Source organism: Diplotaxodon limnothrissa, linkage group LG7 (genome assembly GCF_057381915.1).
Source record: "Diplotaxodon limnothrissa isolate DT_005_m linkage group LG7, D_limnothrissa_male_GT1.1, whole genome shotgun sequence".
Classification (NCBI taxonomy): Eukaryota; Metazoa; Chordata; class Actinopteri; order Cichliformes; family Cichlidae; genus Diplotaxodon; species Diplotaxodon limnothrissa.
In genome coordinates, this window is record NC_140602.1 from 57,285,155 (window position 1) to 57,306,291 (window position 21,137).

Consider the following 21,137-nt stretch of genomic DNA (forward strand, 5'->3'; position numbering starts at 1 on the left):
GGTTTTTTGGAAACGTAGAAGCACAAAGTGCATTGAAACCTTTGTTACCAGTGGACTTGAATATGGCTTTTGTAAATTATACATAATGTGATGCTCTATAATAAATTTATTCGACTGGTAAAGTGACTGATAGTTAAAAAACACCTCAAGATGAACATTCAAAGCACTTCTTACTACAAATATTCTTCACACAGTCACACAGCACTTGTCTCTATCATTTTCTCTCTCTCTCTCTCACACACACACACACACACACACACACACACACACACACACACACACACACACACACACACACACACACACACACACGCACGCATCGGGGCAACTCAGGGTTCAGCATCTTGCCCGATGATACTTCGACATGTAAACTGGAGACACTCTTATAACAACATTTGGTCTTCTTTAATAAATCGCTGTACATTACATGACAAAGGCATACAATTACTTTATGGTGATGTTAATAATGCTGATGTCTTCATATGGCTTGTCAGTCTTCGGGTTGACTTTGGCATTGGAGATCCTCTGGACTGCCTCCATGCCTTTAGTGCACCTCCCAAACACAGTGTGCTTGTTGTCAAGCCAGGGCTGCAGAAAAACAGAAGCACATAAAGAATTTAAAAAGAAAAAAAAAAAAAAATCACACATATGTTGATCTTATAAGCACTTGTTGTACATTGCTGACCGAGGTCATTATCCTTAACTAAATAAAAAGCATTTTAGTTAAATATAAGGCAAAAAGCAAGACATTTGAAAAACACAACTAAGTTAAACGAGGGTGGTGCAGAGGTTAGCACCGTCAAATCGAGAGGGCTTGGATTCAGCATCTGGGTGGAGCCTTCTTGTATGCTGTTTGCACACTCTCTCCGGGTACTCTGGCTTCATCCCACAGTCCAAAAATATGTATGTCTTACCTAACAGTACTGCCATCCTTGTTTACACCTTGGTTACTCTAACTCTCTTTTCTGTCTTCCTCTAATGTCCATACAACTTCAACCACTGCTTGCATCATCACCAAAACTCCTTCCATTGGATTCCACAGCCGTCCTTCAGCAGCTCCACCGACTTCTGGTAGATTTGATTACAAGATTTTGCTCCTCGCATTTAAGGAGATTCACAACCTCACTCCACAGTACCTCTCTGAGCTGCTGCCATTTGCACTCTCAGGTCTTCTTTCTATTTCAGAGTCCCTCCTTCCCATTTAAATACCATATAGAGCCTTCAACTGTTAAGCAGCTAAGAAAATGCACGGATGGATAGAACTAACCCCAAACTAACCAAATTTAAGTCTTAGTCAGATCAAATCTGTCAACACAACCTGCAAAATGAGGCTTTGGTGCACATTTATCGAGACTTAGGTGGATTTTTTGTTTCTGCATTAAACCAATGCTGAAACTATGTTATAAGTGCAAACCTTCTCAAGCATACACCAGTAACTACTCAATAACCTTTCCTGCTCTTCTGACAACTGTAGCTACATGTGGTTTGGTTCAGCCTGCAATGTCATTGTTTACTCCTATTCATGTCTGGTAAATATTTTCTCCCCATACTTTTAAATTGACTGGAAGAGATTTGCTAACTAGAGTTTTGGCACCAAAACTGCAAAGCAAGACGGGTATAAATGCTGATTACCCATTATGTGTAGTAAGCTCTGCATAGAGTCAACACAGAATCTTTATCCTGAGAAAAAATCCCCCATATAACAACAAAAAGACTCAAACTAACAATTCATAAAAAGTCAATTGAAAACTATATAAAAAACAAACAAACTCAAAATTAAAAAAAGAGAATTACTATAGTTTTGTTTTATCTCAAACTTCACCCCCCATTTAGAATAATTTGCGTATTAAACCGTGAGTCTGGCTCATGTAGTGATGTTGTGGATTTTGAAAACTTTGGTAAATGTGATGCACCAGGTCTGTGTAGGCTTCCGTTACACTCTGAGTGCCTGACAGTATTCGTGTTTACTGTTGCCATGTTACACAGAAACAGAATGAAACCCAACACTCTGCTTGGTCATTTACATGTAACGTTACAAGATTGCTGACACTGATGCTGTTCCAGGAGCGACACCAGACTTTGCTGAATCCTGCATTTTCTGCTGCATTGCAAACGGTGTGTTAATATAAATTAAAAATGACTTCATCTGTAGTTATGGTGATGCACAGGAATTTTTAAGGTTTTACATATCAAGATGTAATAAAACATTATCTAGGTGTTATGAGCACTTCGGTAAATACAACCTTTCAACATTTCAAGCAGGTTGAGGTGTGGACTTTGGGTGGTCCATGGAAACACCTTGATTCTTTTCTTTTTAGTCATTCTGTAGTAGGTTTGCCACTGTGCTTGGGATCATTTGCCTGTTGCACAACCCACTTTCACTTTAGCTGTCAGACAGATGGCTTCACATTTGACTCTAGAATAACTTTGGTTTACACAGAAGTTTCACAGTCAAGTGAATGGCTGAAAGATGCCCAGGTCTAACCATCACCTCACCAATTACATGTTTAGGAGCTGATGTGAGCGGTTTGCGCTGCCATGCCATTTGGTTTCACCAAACCTGACACATTATGACCATAAGTCCTGAGATTTGTTAAATGAATATGAGACAGTGTCATATTTTGTTCTTCGTCTGCGGTTGTTTTGAGCTAATTTACCCAATTACCTAAATTCTTTTTATTATGACCTGTTAAATAAAATCTTAGAGCCAATAAAGGGTGTAATTTATATAATCTTCTTTTTACCATAATTCTAATTATAAGTTTGAAACGGTAATATCACCATCTTACATGTAGCTGTCGTACTTTTTCAGAAAAGTAAATTGACATCTTATTCACACGATGATAAAATACACGTCTGAAAGTGGTTTTAGTTGGGCTACTTACAGTGGGTACCACGGTGATAAAAAACTGTGAGCCATTGGTGCCCGGGCCTCCGTTTGCCATGCTAAGTGTGTATGGGCGGTCGTGTCTCAGCGTGGCGTGGAACTCGTCTTCAAACTCCCCTCCCCAGATGCTCTCTCCTCCCATGCCTGTTCCTGTGGGGTCTCCAGTCTGAATCATGAAGCCCTGTCAACGACAAAGAGAAAAACACTCAGAGCCAGAATCCCACAGTTGATCGCCAAGCTTCATAAAGAAAAAGGACAACGTACCTTGATCACTCTGTGGAATATGTGGCCATTGTAGTATCCATTCCTGCTGTGGACGCAGAAGTTCTCCACAGTTTTGGGGCATCTAAAACCAAAGAGAGGAAAAGTTCTGTTCCTGTCTTCTAAAGTGAAAGGAGGAGCCAAAAGCATTCACACTGAGGACTTACTCCACAGGGAAAAGCTTGATGTGGATGTCTCCCATAGTGGTGTGGATGATGGCACTGTCAGACACTCTCTTGGGGCCCTCGGCCTGCGTGGCGGCCATCACCTCTTCTTTTGAGGGCTTCTCGTTAAAGATGTCTCTGTCGGAATCGGCGCTCTTGGTATCCTCTGGTTCTCTCTTCGAAAACTTCAAAAAGAGACGACAAAAAACTTATAGTAAGATAGGAAAAAATGCAGCGCTGTCACTTTGAAATGAATGCCTTTCTGTCTCACCAAGTAAAAGCGGTTCTTCTTAAAAGCACTACAGAAGATGGTTGGGTCAGGCTCTACGTTCTGTAAGGCAGGGTTGTCAGAAGCTTTCATCTCCACAGTGGGTGCCACTTGCATGGCCTTTGCAACACCTTGGAACAAACTCAGCTGAACCACACGGATGTTCTCCAGCTTCCCAAGGATCCGCACACATCTAGAAAACAAGAAACACAGGGCTCGGGAGTTATATGTCTATATAACTCTGTATGTGACGTTATCACATTTGATTTCATTAGTTTGTATACTACAATTAAAATACTCGTTTACATCTCTTAAACATTATTTTATTACGAAACACAACTGTGATTCAGTCTCCACCTTCATTTGTGAGCATACCTGTTAGTTTCCACATTGATGACCTTGATGCCCAGCATGGTCCCATACAGAACAAAGTGGCCAGTCTCATCAAAGATGATGTTTGCCAGCCGGATACCATCCACCTTCTCTAGTTCTCTCTCCACAGCCATCCGCCTCCCAAACTCCATGTCAGGAAGCTGCTGTCTCATCTGCTGCAGCTCTGTGAACATCTAAGACACATATAGCAGCTGTGATTGGTGTGCAAAATTCATAACGCTAGCAATGATCCAGGCTGAAAGGTGAATGGCAGGTTACCGTTAATGATTCATCAAACACTCGCATTAGTTTTCCTGTTAGGAATCGGAAGATCCTGACTTTCCTATCAGAAGCGATGGTGGCCATCTTCTTCCCATCGGGGGAAAAGGCAAGGCTGGTGGGATAGGTTTTGTGTTTTGCAAATTCATACAAGTCAGTGTCCGTTTTGTATTCCCAATCCACATGTTTGGGGAACTTGAATTCATTTGGAAGGCCTGTCCAGTACTCCAGCATTCCCGCTTTGTCAGCAGACACAATGACTCGAAACTTGGGATTCAGGCGGATTTGGGAAAGCGGTGCGGAGTGCATTTTGTCAAAGACATGGAGGGGGTCGTTGCCTCCCCTGCCATCATAGATGAAGATTTTCCCTGTGGACTTTTCTGAGCAGGCTACTGTGCAGATGGCATCTCCAGGATTATAGATCCACTCAGACTGGCCTGGATGAAAGCTACATATAGACAGATCACAGTAGAGAAACCAATCAAATTAAAGGAGAACTTGCACTCCAAATCTATCAGCAGTAAAAACATTATTGTGTCTGGCCAGAAAATCTTCATTTAGACTCACCCCAACTTCAGCATATTGATCATGTCAAAATTGACCACGTCAAATACTTTCATGGCCTGATCATCACCAACGGAACAGAAAAGGGCCCCTTCCGCACTGACCGCAATGCTTTCTATCACACCTGGGCAAAAAGCAAGAACAGTGTTTATACACATCCTTTTCACTCATTAAAGACATGTTATATTATAAGATACAATGCACTGGGTCTCCATAACTTCCTCTCAGTCCAGTGCCACTAAGAATGTTAAAAAGAAGTTATCACAAATTAAGTTCATACCGAGATGACTTCGAAAGTGTTTGACAAACTCTATCCCCTCGTCCTCCTTCTTCTTCCAAAATTTGACATGGCCATCCTGGCTGGCAGTGAGGATGAAGTCTGACCTGAAACAGCACAATGTTATGGCGTTATTTCAGCTTCAGCCCACTTTTCCCATCCACATCCCATCTACTGATGGAGTTAGACAATCTTTATCTGAAGTAAAGAGAAAATAAAAAATCAGGATTGCGAATATGGATGCATCAAAGTTTTTCTTTGTTTGCCTGATTTGTTTTGGGGGGGGTTGTCATTCAATTTATGCCAGGGAAACAGATAATAATACAATAATACACTTTCAGGCTAAAAGTGATAAGACCCAACAGATAAATGTTAGCCATTACTGATAAAATGTCATCTTACAAGCTTACAGGTCAACAGCAAACAACACAGCTTATATCAGCTGATGGAACTTCATTGTTATTACAGATACAGCACTCAGTGGCTTTTCAAACAAACAATGAACAGACACAACCAACTAATAACATGTAATACAGCCTGCAAGGTTCCTCTATAAACAGAAGGCTGCAGGAAATTGGCATGCCTTGTCACTGGAATGATAGAAAATACATCAATAATAATTATTAAAACGGCTGCCCACTCTTAAATGAAAGAATTACTAAATTCTGGTGCTTCGTTTAGATTTCCCAGGTGATGGTATCATACACGTCACCATTTTAGGTTGACTTTCACGTTGGCACAAGCATGAATGCTAACACTGGATCAGCACAAAGAAAATCCTGGAATATGAAGTATGCTGGCAATACTAATAATTGATAGTTTAGGCATTTTAACATTGCATCGCTTTTATTAAGGTGGTTTAATAAGCTGGATGTAAGCGAGTAGTGCTGTAAAGTGGAAACGCTTCCTCACGTATAAAGGAACGTTTCCTTGTAGCTGCTGACTTACTTTGTACAAACTAAGTGTGTGATGACGTCCCTGTGCATATAGCTCCGTTCATACATTGCAGCCGACGGGAGGTTGTCCAGATAGACACGCTCGTACTCGAGTACTGAGAGAAACAAACACACACAGAAGTTAACGGACGGCGTTTGGCGCTTTATTAGCAGTGATTAGAGAGCAGTCGCAAAAAGCTGCCAGTGTGCCGAATGAACAGCCAGAATCCCACCTTTCCTTTTCTTTGCCTTTGTGGCTTCGCTTGGCATGGGTCCAACCCACTCGGCATCTTCTTCGTCCCCATCCCCATCATGATCATCATCTACTTTGCGCTTCAGTTCCACATTCTTTTCAGTAGCCGCCATTGCCGTGATCGCCCGTGTGGTCCTTCCGTAAATACAGTACTTCCGTTCAGCGCCTAAATCTCTGATTTCTTTGTGCAGTTGTTTTTGTTTCAAGTCTAAGTTGCTAAAATTCTACAATTATTAATTATAAACAACATGTTATGTGTCTCACCTTTTCTCAAGAATGCATAATTATTAGGATTAATGAGATTACGCTGTAATTACACGGAACTTGTTGTTTCCAGAGGGGCTGTTGTGATAGCGCACTAGGAGCGATCCAAAAATCTGTTTCTCGGGGTGAAGTACCGAGCTAGTTTTGGATTGTTTTGTCATCAACACTCTCGGAGTTTGATTCACGTGCGAATAAAAGCTTTTTATATATTTTATGGAAACAGAAAAAAAACAAATTAAGTGACGTTCTTTGAAAAAAACGGAACAGAAAATCAATAATTAAACCGAAACCCCCTATGTTCTCGGAAGTAAACAATCAACTCATGTATCGCCAATATGGCTGTAAAGAGTGAAATGTGAAATGTATCACATTTAAAGTTACCTACTGTAACAAACTTTACTATCTGTATTTTCGAGGAACCCAAAGTTCAGATCGTGTGAGAATATATTTTTTATTCTGCTAACAAAACACAGAAACGTAGCGGCAGGATGAGCAACATTTACATTCAAGAGCCACCAACAAATGGGAAGGTAAGCGCCCGTTTACAATTTGAACTTCAGTTTTTTCGTGCATAATGTTGCGGATTTGTAGGCACCATTAGCTAGCCACTCCTAACACTGTTTAGCTCTGAATGTATAATTTCGTGGTCTTTTCGCAGGTCCTGTTAAAGACAACAGCAGGTGATATTGACATTGAGTTGTGGTCCAAGGAGGCTCCTAAAGCATGCAGGAACTTCGTGCAGCTGTGCATGGAAGGTAAGAATTCACCAAGGAAGTGCAGAAACCACTGGAGAACAACGTCAAATTCAGTTTGCGCTAAATTAGGCCGAATTATTCCAGGCGTGCCCTTAAAATATATTGGTTTGGTAAAACTAGCCTCTTTAAGCATTAGGCCATGCGCGTGTAAGTGTCATATTTTTATCTTATTTTGAAGATTATTGATGGACTAAATGTGAGTAAATGTTGAGTCTTAGCCATCGTTACTTATATAATTCTTGTAAGCAGAGAAATGGCTGTTATGAGTGTACATAAGACTTTATTTAATCCCAGAAACTATATTCAGCTGAGCACTGTCTTTATTTAAATGTCCTTGTTGGCTCAGATTTCTTGAGGGAACTGTTGTTGCCTTATTGTTTATTTAGTATACAGTATATCTTGATCTTCTAGGTTATTATGATGGTACAGTGTTCCACAGAGTGGTGCCTGATTTCATCGTTCAGGGGGGAGATCCTACTGGGACAGGGGCAGGCGGAGAGTCCATCTATGGCCGACCATTCAAGGTGAGGCTGCTTTTCTTCTCATTTTATTTTTAATTCTGAAGTGGATTTCTAATTCCTATGAGCAGGTGACACTAAAATACGATGTCTTCTAAACTTTCTTTCGCCTTTCAGGATGAGTTTCACTCTAGGTTGCGCTTCAATCGGAGGGGTTTGGTTGCCATGGCAAATGCAGGGCCACATGACAATGGCAGTCAGTTTTTTCTCACCTTGGGACGTGCAGATGAACTCAACAATAAACATACCATATTTGGCAAGGTAAATCTGTAAGAACATGATGACTTATTCTCTATCTGTATTCATGATTGAATGCTGTCTTCAATGAATATATGAATATACCAAAATGAGTGGCGTTTTCCCCAGGCAGGATGTGCTAAGAGTGTGCCTGACCATTTCTATTTTCTGCAATCCCCACTCCAGGTCACTGGAGACACCGTGTATAACATGCTCAGATTAGCAGAAGTTGAGTGTGATGGTGAGGAAAGACCTCTGAATCCTCACAAGATCAAATCTGCTGAGGTATTTTAGTTCATTCTATTTTACCTGCTCAGCAATATGTTTATCTAGCTTCTGTAATTTAAGCTTTTCTTTTTGTCTGTCCTAGGTGTTACATTCTCCATTTGATGACATCATACCTCGTGAAATAAAGAAACTCAAAAAGGAAAAGGATAAAGAAGAGACGAAGAAATCACAGTCAAAAGCCACAAAGTGAGTGCTCGGCCTTCATCTGTCTTTCTGATTGAAACAAGATCAAGACTGTACCCAGGAGCACCTGCATTTTTGTACATAAGGGAATATATTATGCTTATTTCCATATCTATATATAGATATATATTTTCTTGCACTTTACTAGAGTAGCTTTGCATGATTCACAGTGTAAAATATTACTCATTTGTCTTATACTGAGTCTTATACTGGACCTTGGTCTATGGTTCATCATTTATGTAAAAAAGGTTGAACCTTTAAGGTAACCCATTCTATATGCCAATGTTTTTAGTTACCCCCAGTGTTGTTGCTCCTTTAGCTTATCACCTGCCAGAAGACTACAGAGGTCATAGACCACAAAGTTATTCTGAAGTGAAATCAAGTGTTTACAAACAGTGAAAGTGTCCACTGTAGCTGCTGTTTATGCTTCTCATACACCGATCAGGCATAACACTGACAGTGGTCACACTGATTATCTCTTCATCATGGCACATGTTAGTAGGTGAGATATGTTAGGCAGAAAATTAACTTTTTCCCCCCAATTGATGTTAGAAGCAGGAAAAATATGCAGTGGTCAGTGTCATTGGCGGCCTGGCTTATAAGGCTTATTGAGGCGCGAGTGATGGCTGGCCCGTGTTTCAATCCAACAGTTGAGATACTGTAGCTCAAACTGCCAAAAATGTATTGCTGTTTCTGATAGAATCACAATACACTGTACAGTTGTGTATGCATAGGCACAGACCAGTCAGCATGCCCATGTTGACCCCTGTCCACCACAGAAAGCACCAAGCAGTAGTACTGAACTACAGAGCAATGGAAGAAGGTGGCCTGGTCTGATGAATTACGTGGATGTGCATCGTTTACCTGCCTTACACCTACAATCAGGCCTGTTTCATTTTTCAAAAATGGTGTGAGGACAAGAAGCACAACAGTGAGTTTTAAGTGTTGACTTGGCATCCAAATTCTATTTAGAGGATCTGTTGCTAGCATCATGGTGCCAGATACCATAGCACACCTTCAGCAGTCTTGTCGAGTCAGGGACCGACACAATATTAGGCAGGTGGCCATAATGCCTGATTGGTGTATGTGCTGTTATCCCTGATCTTTGGTGTTTTGTGTATATGTTGGTGTTAAAATGTTAGAAAACAATATATTCACACAGATTGCTTAGGTCAGTATGAAACCTCTGCTTTTGGTCTCTTGGCACCTAGGGATTTATTGTACCTGTGCTAACATCATTATTATTATTATTATTTGAAACTTTGGCTCTGGTTTATACACTATATGGACAAAAGTGTCTGGCTACTTACACGCTACATCTACAGGAGCTGATCGGCCATTGAAACCCATGCCACGAAGCCAGTAGCACGTCATAATTGTGCTGATGTGAGGCTGAGAACTCTGTAGTTTCTAGGTCAGCAGAGCATTGATGATTACAGGCATTGTGCCTCAGCATCTCAGTAACTTTATATGGTCTGCCACGCTGTGATTGAGTTGCTGTGGTTTCTAAAGCCTTCCTCTTTGGAATAATGCCACTTACAATTGATCATGGAATATCTTGGATGGAAGAAATTTCACAAACTAACTTGCTGATCCTAATTCAGGTCTATGCTCCGTGTCATGAAGCTTTTTAGAGCGACCATTCTTTCACAAATGTTGTGAAGGCAGACTGCATGGCTTACATACACCTGAGGCAATGTGACTTAAAACACCTGAATGCAAAGATTGGCAGGTCCAGTATATTTGGCCTCTCTTTGAAGAACCTGAATGATAGCCTGAACTAGAGGTAAAAAGTTTAATAGGTCCTCTTTAAACTCATTACTGTTTGCTACATGTTTAATTTATTTTTAGTGCCAATAATGTTATTGATAAAGATTTATAACAATATGTTATTTCCCTGCAATTACCCATGTTGGTGTGTTTTGTAGGAATTTCAGTCTTTTATCATTTGGAGAGGAAGCTGAAGAAGATGAGGAGATGGTGAACCAAGTCAGCCAGGTACTGGATCATAAAACCATTATATGTGGGCACCTCTGACATTTACTCTTGTGCCACTCACACATCATAACTAGGTGTATATTAGAAATATTAAAAAATTTCAAAAAGTACATAGACATGTAAATAACTGTTGTCTGGGCATTTTTCTTTTCTTTTTTTAAATAGACATTCAAGGGAAAAAGCAAAAGCAGCCATGACCTTTTGAAAGATGATCCCAGACTGAGCTCTGTTCCAGCAGTTGATAAGTAATTCATTAATAGTTATAAAACTATTTTAATTTCCTTTTTAAATTTGAATTATTAAAAAGTCTGAACCTATGTTTGCTCTGCTCACAGGGGTAAGAAGAAAAAAGCATCTGCATCTGGTGATGCAGCTTTGGTAAGTCTTTTAGATTTTCCTCCATTTGCACTCAGAGGCGAAGTATCAGCGTTAAGTGTTTGATGTGTTTCTCCAGTCAGGTGACGAGGCTGACGATGATGTTGAGGACGACATGGACACAGATGAGGAATATGACTCGGAGAAGAAAGAGAAGATCAGAGAGCTCATAAGTAAAAAGCTAAAGAAGGAAAAGGGTGGAGAGAAAGTGGCAGAGCCCATTGAAGAGGAGCAAGAAAAAAAGATGAGCCGCAGGTATGTTTTTTTTCCTTGGTTGTTTGTTTGGTTTTTTGCAACCCTGCTGCAAATAAATTAAACTAAACTACTAGAAAAATTTAAAACGTAGCTACTGCATAATGATCTCTCTGAAATTATGTATTTTGAAAAATTTTACCACTAAAAGCTGTTGTGTATAGTTAAAATTACATGGCTGCTAAAAACAAAAAAAATAGTATTTCATAGTTTTTTCAGCAGCGTCTTATGGTTGTTGTTGAACTTGTAATGTGGTGTGACATCCTGGTGGGGGAGCTATTGGACTATGTAATATATAGATGATGCTAAACCTTACCTATTGCTGATTGTTATTGTAACTTTTATTTTTCTGACAAGGAAAATATTTAGTAAGTCCAAGAGACAAAATGTTACTTTTCAATGTTCATAGCTGCATATTTTTTTCTTTTTTCAATTAGGTAATTGTTAGTCTGAGATTCCTAAAGACATAGCAGTGCAACACAATGATAAACAACAATTTGAAACCCACAAATTTCATTCAGATGTGATAAATAAAAGCACCAAATTTCAGTTTATGAGAAGCAGGAAATGGTAAACCTTTAGCATCTTTACTAGAAAAATGTCATTGTTTTAGCTCCACCTTGACCTAATCTTGAAATTTCAACAACAAGAACAAATTCAAGAGAGATGAGAAGGATTTGTATAATATTTTAACAGCTCAGTGGCCTAGACACAGTAGAAACAATCATTAGCTCGTATTAATTAGTGCCTCTCTGCAGCAGCAAATCCTCTTGAACAGTCATGCTACAGTTTCTCTGATGCAGTCGTGGTTGGATTGCTGGAGGACTTTGTTGTACAAATTAATGTATATTTAACAATTTAGATTTGGTGTTACTTGTTCGTGAGCTATTTTAGATTGTCATCCTTTAGTGCCACCCTTACAGCCACTTTGATGCTGCCTTGCTCACCATACTGGAAAGAAGGTTTCCAGACTGAGGCACTTGAGGCATGTAGGGAGGAGTGGTTCATACCTTGGCGTCACTATTTGAAACTTTAGTCATGTTTAATTTGAGCACCCACCATTGTAACTATATATGTCACAGAAGATAAGAAAATGCATAATAGATACCCCTTTTTAAGTCATTAGTAGCAAAACATTTATCTTTAACAGGCATATATTAACTGGATTTATTTAAAATATTCCTCAGATGTATTTAAGCATTCTAATGTGAGAGATTTCTAACCTGAAATAGATGGAGAACCTTAATCTTTATTCGATTTTTAGATAAAAGTGAGCCCAATTAGTTATGAAAAAAAGTAATAGGGCCAACTTGGTTCTTTTTATTCATGTGTAGTGATTTATCCAGTTTCAAGAGCTGGATCCAGAGAATATTTGAAGCTTTGGCTTGAAATGAGTTAAATTACAAATACGTTATCACAATACATTTTTACAGGACCCTGTGTAGTCTTACAAAATAGTTAGTACACCCGATCATAGCTTTAGCAGCCTTCACTGGAAATAATTGTTTTGTGTTTGACCCTATCAATCTCTCACATCGCTGTGGAGGAATTTTGGCCCACTCTTCTCAACATTGCTTCAGTTCATTGAGGTTTGCAAACATTCGTTTATGCACGTTTTTCTTAAGATCCAGTCACAGCATTTCAAACAGATTGAGGTCTGGGCTTTGCTGGGCCATTGCAACACCTTGATTCTTTTCTCTTTTTTTTTTTCCCAGCCATTCTGTTGTAGATTTGCGGCTGTGATGGGGATCACTGTCCCATCGCATGACCCAGTTTCAGCAAAGCTTTAGCTGTCGACAGATGGCCTCGCGTTTGACATTAGAGTATGTTAGTATACAGAGGAGTTTATGGTTTACTCAGTGATTGTTAGGTGCCCAAATCCTCTAGCTGCAAAACAAGTATATATCATCAGGCCTCCCCCATCCTGCTTGACAGTTGGTGTGAGGTGTTTGCGCTGATATGCTGTGCTTGTTTTTTGACTAAAATAATCTCCACTTTGACCTTGTCTGTCCGAAGAACATTGCTCCAGAAGTCTTTTTGTTGTTGTTGTTGTCGTTTTGTTTTTTTAACCACAGTCTATATAAAAGACAAGCACAGCCTCCTCTGTAGTTTATCTTCATGGTAATCTCTTTCTTGATCTTCCAGTGTCAGGAGTGACCATATTTAGACAAGAGCTTCAGTGGGCTGCCCACTAGGAGCTGTTGTGACCTGAGGGTTGTTTTGGCCAGCAGGAGTAGAAAACAGTATTCTTGAACGATGCGCAGCTCTCTTATACTCACCTATAAGCTTTTCCACAGTGTCCATGGGAGCAGGTGTGGACCACAAACAAATAGAGGCAAACGTGCTTTCTCTCTTTCTCAAGAGGGCCCACTATGTCTGCTTGTCTCTTCCTACGCATAATGTTAAATCACCTCTCAACCACCTTTCCTCTCAAAAAGGAGAGGTGGTTGTGGACCAAAAAAATATGATGGAACAAAAAACAATGCAGTTAAATACTTAAAACAATAAGTATCAGTCCTGAACCAGTTGTTATACATTAAATGTCAATAAATCTGTGTGTGAAGTTTTTTGATAGTTTGATTTGATGCGTGAATGCAAAGGTATTCATTTCAGTGTTTGAGCGAATTCAGGATCTTTCTGTGTTTTTAAAGTGTGACTCTTTGTTTGCATTTGTCTTCGAGGGTGGGTCACTCTGACTGGTTAATGCTAAATGTTTGGATTTTTAATCTGGATAACTTTCATTCCACATTAACATAGTGAATACATGTCATGGAGTATGGCTATATCCTGGTAGTGGAATTGTATAATTCCATTTGTTTACAAAAGGCACCATAAATATTTCCAAACGTCCACTTTAGTGGCTTCAGTTTGCAGAGTCCTAACACAAAGCTGACAGCTGTAGGATACAGCTGTGTGTCTGTCAGAACATTTGCAGCCCTAACTAGAAGCATCAATGAAGTTCACACACGAGATATAAAGAAGAATCATCCTCATACAGTTTTTATGAAGCGAGAGAAACTTCAAAGCTATGGAAAAACTGTTCCTATTTAGGGAATACTCTATGAATTTTTATTGGAAATTTGAAGTTGGGCGATTCACAAGACAGACTAAAAAGAATGGTCTAAATCAAAGTAGCAGAGACTGAAGAATCTTCCTGCTCCTATGCTGTTAGATATAACCTGGAAGCCATACATTTTAGACATCCTGCTTGAAGAAGTATGATGGAAGTTTGAAGTTCTTATTAAGAAACTAAGACTAATATCATGCACCCTGATTTCATGAGTAGCAGTGGATGAACTTAAGAAAGTTCCTGCTCACAGCCATTTTGATTCTTTACATTTGCCGTGGAAAACTTTGAGGTCAGAATTCAGAAATTTCAGACCATAAAGTCCTAGTCAATAGTATTTGAAAAGCTCCAAACAAACCACTAGATCCTCCTTTTCCCATGATACAGCTAACTTCACATTTAAACTTTAAGCACAAGCCCAAACTTAGAATACCCAATATTGTATAACTGATAAGTGTTTTTCACTTGTTACGAAACTCTCTTCAGAGCCAAAGAGACATTAAACAACTGATTTCAAAGCCTCCTTGTGACAAGTACACTAAACTTGCAGTGGCTCTTCAAGAAAAATTGTCCACTAGAAGTCCTTATCTCCAGTTCTCCTACTTTTTCCCCAACATGATTTATTTAGTTCTCACCCAATGAAGTGGAGTCTAACCTGTTTTTTTTTACATTACCTCCAGCTCTGTCAATACACACCCACTTACTTTGATACATTCTCACAAACACATGCACGCACACACACCAAAGCTCGCACGTCTCCGTTGTTTCTCACTGGACCAACATCAGGACTCTGCTCTTTGAAGCAGGAAAATTGGCATTCAACACGAATTGCTTACTTAGCAGTAAACAGCACGTCTGTCCAAGCCAGCCGTATGAGCGCAATGGAGGTGAGAGTGATGGTGTGTGTGATAATATTTGGATGAAAATGACCTGTGGAGAATGGAGAGAGTGATTTAACAGTTATCTCTCCACAATATCCTCTTCACAGGTAGCTCTCAGCACACATAATCAACATACCCCTCTCTCATTAGTGCTAATAGGATAAAGAGTGGGCCCCCAGTCAGATGTGTGTGTGTGTGCGTGCGTGTGTGCGTGCGTGCCCTGACTGACAGCCAGCCCAATGCAGGCAGACTGCAGTATATTAAACACAAGCGCAGATTGTTTTGCTACAAGAACTGTAACCCAACACAGTGGTTTGTCTTGGCAGAGAATCAAAGAGCAGGCTGGTAGGTACAGTGTTAGTACAGGACAAAGGGGGCATTGTTGCAGGGTGAGCTTGCTCTCCCACCGTTGCTTTGCTTTGGGCTTTCAGCTACTTTGTCCGCAAGGAAGAACACCAACTGCTATCTAGTCACCTGGGAAAAAGGAGGCAGGATGTTAACAGCAGTCACTAATCTCTATTCTGTCTGATGGCCTTCACTGCTGCATGACTTCTGCTATTTGGTCTTTCATTTAATTCCTTTGTAGTTGCTATGTGTGTGAGTATGTGAGAGAGAGATATACAGGTTTGTAGTGACTTACGGAGTAAATTTTACAAAGCTCCCCCTATTGCTGAGAAAACCATGAAATTAGGAGCGTGCATGAATCCAAAATAGTTTTGACTTGATGTAAAAACTGTCTTAAGTTGCCTTCCAGGAGCCAGATGATATTCCACTGCAATATTCCGTCATTGCAAAATGCTTGGACTTGTTCATATTCAGCATTCAGTTTCCAAATAATAGTTTACCTCTGAATATAACTTTAAAACTAAGGATACAATTGATCAAAACACATTCATTTCTCTCAGAGTTTGCCTCAACTTGTTGTGTAGTCGATGTTGTGGGTACCTCTCTTTAAGCCTTTACACTTACAGTTTGACACTCCCTTTATGTTACTATTGATCAAGTGCCTTTGCTCTTTCAAGTGGGCCTCTTTGTCTTGAGTGGGAAGGTGGGGGGTGCTTTATAAAAGACACTACAGAATGAAGTCCCAAAAGCAGTGTATGTGGTAGTCGCCACTTTTGTTAAACCCGACGGGGCATGACTGGGGAAGCAAAACGCTTCCATATGGCTGTGGGACACAGGGTGAGCTGCTTCTGCCAGCATGGCCTGGCTCCCTCTGCTGTTTCTGGTAATGGCTTTTTAGTTACAGCAGACTGAAGATAATGACAGAACAGCACATCCTGTTATTTATTCCACTTGTTATCACTTATGTGTATTTGGTGACTTAGTAATACAGATGGAATGACTTTTTTTTTTTTTTTAAATTCAGTGCGTCTTCCAGATTTTCATTTTCATGTCATCTGTAGAATATTCTAATTAAAATTACATTTTGTAGGGACTTGTGTGTATTTTTAGTGTAGGTGTATACACATGATACATAGAAATGTATTTAGGTGTGAATAAATGTAGGAAAATAAAGGATCCAGTATCTGATTTACAGTGACTTTTCAATATTGATTATGATGTAGATTTTCTTCTTTAGAGTGTAAGAATACTGGATTTTGGGGCCCAATTCCAGCAGCAGTTTTGGGGTAGTAAAAAATGTATTCATCAGCACACTGCTCCTCTGTGATGCAACATGTGCTACAGACAATACTAAGTGTGTTTTAAACAAAGAAGTTGAAGCCATTCTGTATGACATTCTGTTTAATGACACTATTTCTGAAGCTACCCAAGCATCTTTTTTGAGTGTTGTACTATATTACAAAAAGAAAGTTTTACAGCCAGTATAAGAGTATGCCAATATCAGTATATTATATTGGCTGTAAATTAATGTTTAATGTTCCTTTCAAACATTCCCAGCCCAAAGAAATTTTAACATCATAAAAGAAAACCAGGAGATATTCTCATCTGAGGACATGGAACCAGTGAATTTGTATATAATATATAATTTCAAGTTATCATAGTGTCAAACTCCTCGAGAGAAAAGAAAAATCTATGTTCCCTCTGGCACTCTGCCACGTGCTCTAATAAAAGCTGTGTGTGTTTTAATCTTGTGAATGTCTTCTTAATTCGTTGAGTTGTTTAGTCTATAAAATGTTACCACAATTTTCCAAAACCTGAGAGTAAATGTTTGTGGGAGAGTCAGTTTACGTTAATATAAAACAGAGGAAAACCAAATCTTCATGTTGGAGAAGGTTTTAGTTGAAAAACGACTATAAAGATTAATCATTTTTCAAACGAGTTGCTGACTCGCTTTCCGTTGATTGACTAACTAATGAATTGACCGGCCCCTGTAGTTCTATTCTTCATCTGTTGGTCTTCTGCCACGTTGGGTCTGTTTCTCTTTCCACATTTCAAACATCTTTTCAGTATTTAAAACACCTTAAGAAAGCATTCCCTTAGCCTTGTGGACAGTTTACCTTAAATGAGACATCAGACACTAATTATCCGACCAAGCTGCAGACAGTATGTCACTGTGAATTAATTGGCTGCACTTGTCTCTTGTCATTGGTCATAACCCAGTGCGTTCTCAGGGAAAGGTTGCAGAGATCATGAAAGCATTCAGCGCTGCATTTGTACAGAAACCTGCTTGAGATAATCCAGTTCTTGGCAGCAGAGTTGTGTATGTTTTGGAACTGCCAGGTTTACACATCTCTGGACCACTGTAGCATGTCTGCACCATATGGGGCACTTGCTTGCTGGAAACAGGTCCATACAGCAATGCATATCTAAGATGTGTGAAGTTTTGAGGGTTTTTTTGTTTGTTTGTTTTATATAATTCAAAGTGAATAAAAAGCAAAAGTGAGGCTTGGAGTGAGGCTTGGACTGTAATCAACATCATCATCTGATACTGTGCACATTTATGTCTTATTCTCTCATAAAGGCAAAATATTTAAGTGAAGTAGAAAATGTGAAACTAAGTATAATTCATACAGTTAATACTCTATGACATTAATGAGTTACTTCCAGCATAACTGATTAGATGAAGGCTAAAGCATCGTTTCAGAAATTAGGCAGGTGAAGCACTCTAAAAAGGAACCTTGGTCCACTGCGTTGACCTAGATCACTTTGCAAAGTCCTGCAAATTCCTGCGTTGAGGTTAGATTCTTCAACTCCAGCTCACAGTTCTCCTTGGCTTTTGACCAAGCCATGGAGTGCCCCCCGAGGGGAGTTCACCCAGCCACCTTGTTATTCTAGCACATTCATCCACATCACTTGCTCAGTCATTAGACTGGATTTAATCCAACGTAGCAAAGAGAAGCTGCTGCTGCCACCCTTGTGGTGTACTTACTCTAAACAACTCTGAGGTGTTAAATTTTACTTTTAGACATACTTTTGACCCATCTTAATCACGCTGTGGCCACATTTTAAGTGAAAACTGTTTGATTTCTGTCAGTATTTACATTTCGTGAAAGCCATTTGAAGGCAAGATGAGAATACAAAGAAATCCAAAAAAGGATAGCACAGCGTGCTTGTCTATTTTGGAAAAACTATTGAATTTTTGATGAACCATACAGTCATCACTTTACTATTTTTAAGGTTGTCAAATTCCTGTGTCAGCCTCAGACTCCTGCCAGACACTGGAGTATTAAATGCAAGGTTCGGAATCATGAGTACTTGGTCTACTGCCAATCACTTCATATGCTTTCTTTATGAAAAGTTAATCATCCACAGTTCTCTGGTTTTCACATTTCTTGAATTTTCAGAAGGAGTGACAGTAGCTGGCAGCCCCAAAGTACACTCAGACCGCAGGGGCTAGTAGGGAGTCACAAGAAAGATTGATAATATATCTAGTCCTGCCAGTTTTGGTCTGTTTATCTGGCAACAAATGACAACAGATGAGTGCCTCTCCGATTGGCCTTGTTTTTTAAAATGATTGTTAAATTCGTCTCTCCTGCTGGCAAATAGATTGCCTTATTGAGTAAAGGGATGGGTAGACTTGCAGAAATGGGACAAGAAGGAGCTACCCTGTGCTTTGTCTATCCTTTATTCTCTTCTTCAGTTATTCTTGCCTTGCAATGAATGAAGTGTTGTTAAAGTGTTATTTTCTTTTGGGTTTTTTTCCTTGTTTTTTGCTGAACCTGAGTTATAAATGTCCATCTTAACATTGATAATGCTGGCTGCCTAAAAAAAAATCTATGACTAAAACATGCGTTTACATACATTAGACAAAACATTGTGATTCGGACTGGGCAACAAGTGTAGAAACAGAGTAGTTTGTTGTGTTATGATGTGAGGGTCTTGGGAGGAATTTGCTGAGCCCTGAGGGGAGTCCTAACAGGTGTTGGTGGGGCTTTTCCTGTCCTTTCTGCCCTTTTTTTCTTTATTGGCACCATGGTTATGGGGCTGATTGTTCAGCTGTTGCCTTGGATACATCTCCTGTTTTCCTAATGGCAACATGTCAAGGCAGGCCAAAAATGATCACGTAGTCCAGTGTGTTCTTTACTCAAAAATAGGCTTGCAAAATCCTTCCTATTAATGCCCATTAATGCCAGAGAAGTGTCAGGGATGATGTTCCTATAAAACCCACAAGATTAAAGATTAAAGGCCATTTGGAAATCCCAAATGTATGATCATCAGTACTGCCAAAACTACAGAATCTCCTCACTATTAAATGAATGGGGAGCTTCTGTATAAGGATAATATAATATAGTGTACTGCACAGCCTTTGCCAACAAGTCTTTACTATTAGAATGGTCACCTGAGCTCAGTGAGCTGTGAAAGATGGCTACTGCCACTAGTAAAATAACAACAACAATAATAATAACAAAAACTTGTGAAAAGCAACATGCCTGCAGCCTATGTGACTTTTTGGAGGCAGGTAAATTTGTGTTGACTAGGTGCACTCAAAAAAAAAAGTATTAAATAAATCATAGAAAGGATTTCCACGCGATTAAATTGCTTTATTTTAGCATTATGCAGTTCTATTATTCCAACTTAATGTACTTCAGTTGGACCAACTTATGATGAATCAACTTATTTAATGCAGTTGAGTCCAACTTAGTTTAACCCATGCAAATTACATTAGTCCAACAAAAGTAGTTGCTGCTAATAGAAAGCCATTTATTAATGCTGAAATCCTTTCCATGATTAAGTTCATTTAAAGGGTTATTTTTTTGAAATGTTAAAAAAAATTAGAGTCTGGATAACATAAAACTTGCCGGTCTATTGCAGGGCTAACACAGAGAACAATTTGCAGTCACATTGACACTTATGGGTAATTTAGAATTACCATTTAACCTAACCCCACTAACTGCATGTCTTTGGACTGTGGGAGGAAGTCAGAGTATCCGGAGAGAACCAATGCAGGCCAGATGGTTGATTTGAACTCAGGACCTTCTTCTTGTGAGGCAACAGTGCTAAGCAGTGCACCACCGAGCTGTCAATGATTATTTACAACAAGTACACAAATAACAAGGAAAGATATAGATAGATATAGATTTTTTTTTATATATATATATATATATATTTTTGTCAATATACAATAATGATAGCATACACGTGGTGTGTGTAGGCTTTTCTGCCTTTTAAAACCTCAGTGATTTTCTTTTGGTTTGAAATCTCATGTGATCTTGTGGTATCGTGTCCAGGCAACTAACCACTCCTGCAAGACTGTATCATATCATTTCAACAAGATCTTATATGATTCACCATATAAACATAAAATTCTTTTGATCAAATTTAGTGCCATCAGCATTAATCTCGCTGTAACCGTGGTAACTTGTTAACGGAGATTTGCCGCGTTAATGCAGTTATGGCGTTAACGTCATTTTAGCAAGATTAACGCTGACAGCACTAATTAAATTACAATTTAGACTCTTCTAAATGTAAGAACCACCCAAATTCACTTTTTTGAGTGTTTGGCTAAAGAGGCTAAAACCTCAATCTTCAGCTGGTCAACCCTGTGATGTTTCAGTGTCCACAGCAGTATATATTCCTAGCAGCTAATTTCAATTAAAAGGTCTAATATTTTTTTAACTTGATAAACATTAGCATTCCTAGCACCAGCATCCTTC

The 21,137-nt window shown here is 39.3% G+C and overlaps 2 protein-coding genes across 2 annotated transcripts in view; one reads left to right on the top strand and one right to left on the bottom strand.

The window, feature by feature from the left end:
• Positions 1-404: 404 nt before the first annotated feature.
• ppwd1 (peptidylprolyl isomerase domain and WD repeat containing 1) lies at positions 405-6,400 on the bottom strand. The gene is made up of 11 exons (XM_085358508.1): positions 6,241-6,400; positions 6,021-6,123; positions 5,076-5,179; positions 4,799-4,919; positions 4,232-4,679; positions 3,956-4,146; positions 3,584-3,773; positions 3,316-3,497; positions 3,152-3,233; positions 2,886-3,068; positions 405-588 (listed from the first exon to the last, which is right to left on the bottom strand). The coding sequence occupies exons 1-11, from the start codon at positions 6,371-6,373 to the stop codon at positions 445-447; spliced, it is 1,881 nt and encodes a 626-aa protein (XP_085214634.1). The 5' UTR covers positions 6,374-6,400; the 3' UTR covers positions 405-444.
• A 467-nt stretch (positions 6,401-6,867) lies between these two features.
• Positions 6,868-21,137, top strand: part of cwc27 (CWC27 spliceosome associated cyclophilin) — a 31,454-nt gene continuing 17,184 nt past the window's right edge. The window contains exons 1-10 of the mRNA XM_085358509.1: positions 6,868-7,054; positions 7,183-7,279; positions 7,691-7,803; positions 7,915-8,058; positions 8,221-8,319; positions 8,405-8,508; positions 10,434-10,503; positions 10,669-10,748; positions 10,839-10,881; positions 10,958-11,133. Coding sequence (XP_085214635.1) covers positions 7,013-7,054; positions 7,183-7,279; positions 7,691-7,803; positions 7,915-8,058; positions 8,221-8,319; positions 8,405-8,508; positions 10,434-10,503; positions 10,669-10,748; positions 10,839-10,881; positions 10,958-11,133 — 968 coding nt within the window. The 5' untranslated portion in view covers positions 6,868-7,012. The remainder of the gene's footprint in view (positions 7,055-7,182; positions 7,280-7,690; positions 7,804-7,914; positions 8,059-8,220; positions 8,320-8,404; positions 8,509-10,433; positions 10,504-10,668; positions 10,749-10,838; positions 10,882-10,957; positions 11,134-21,137) is intronic.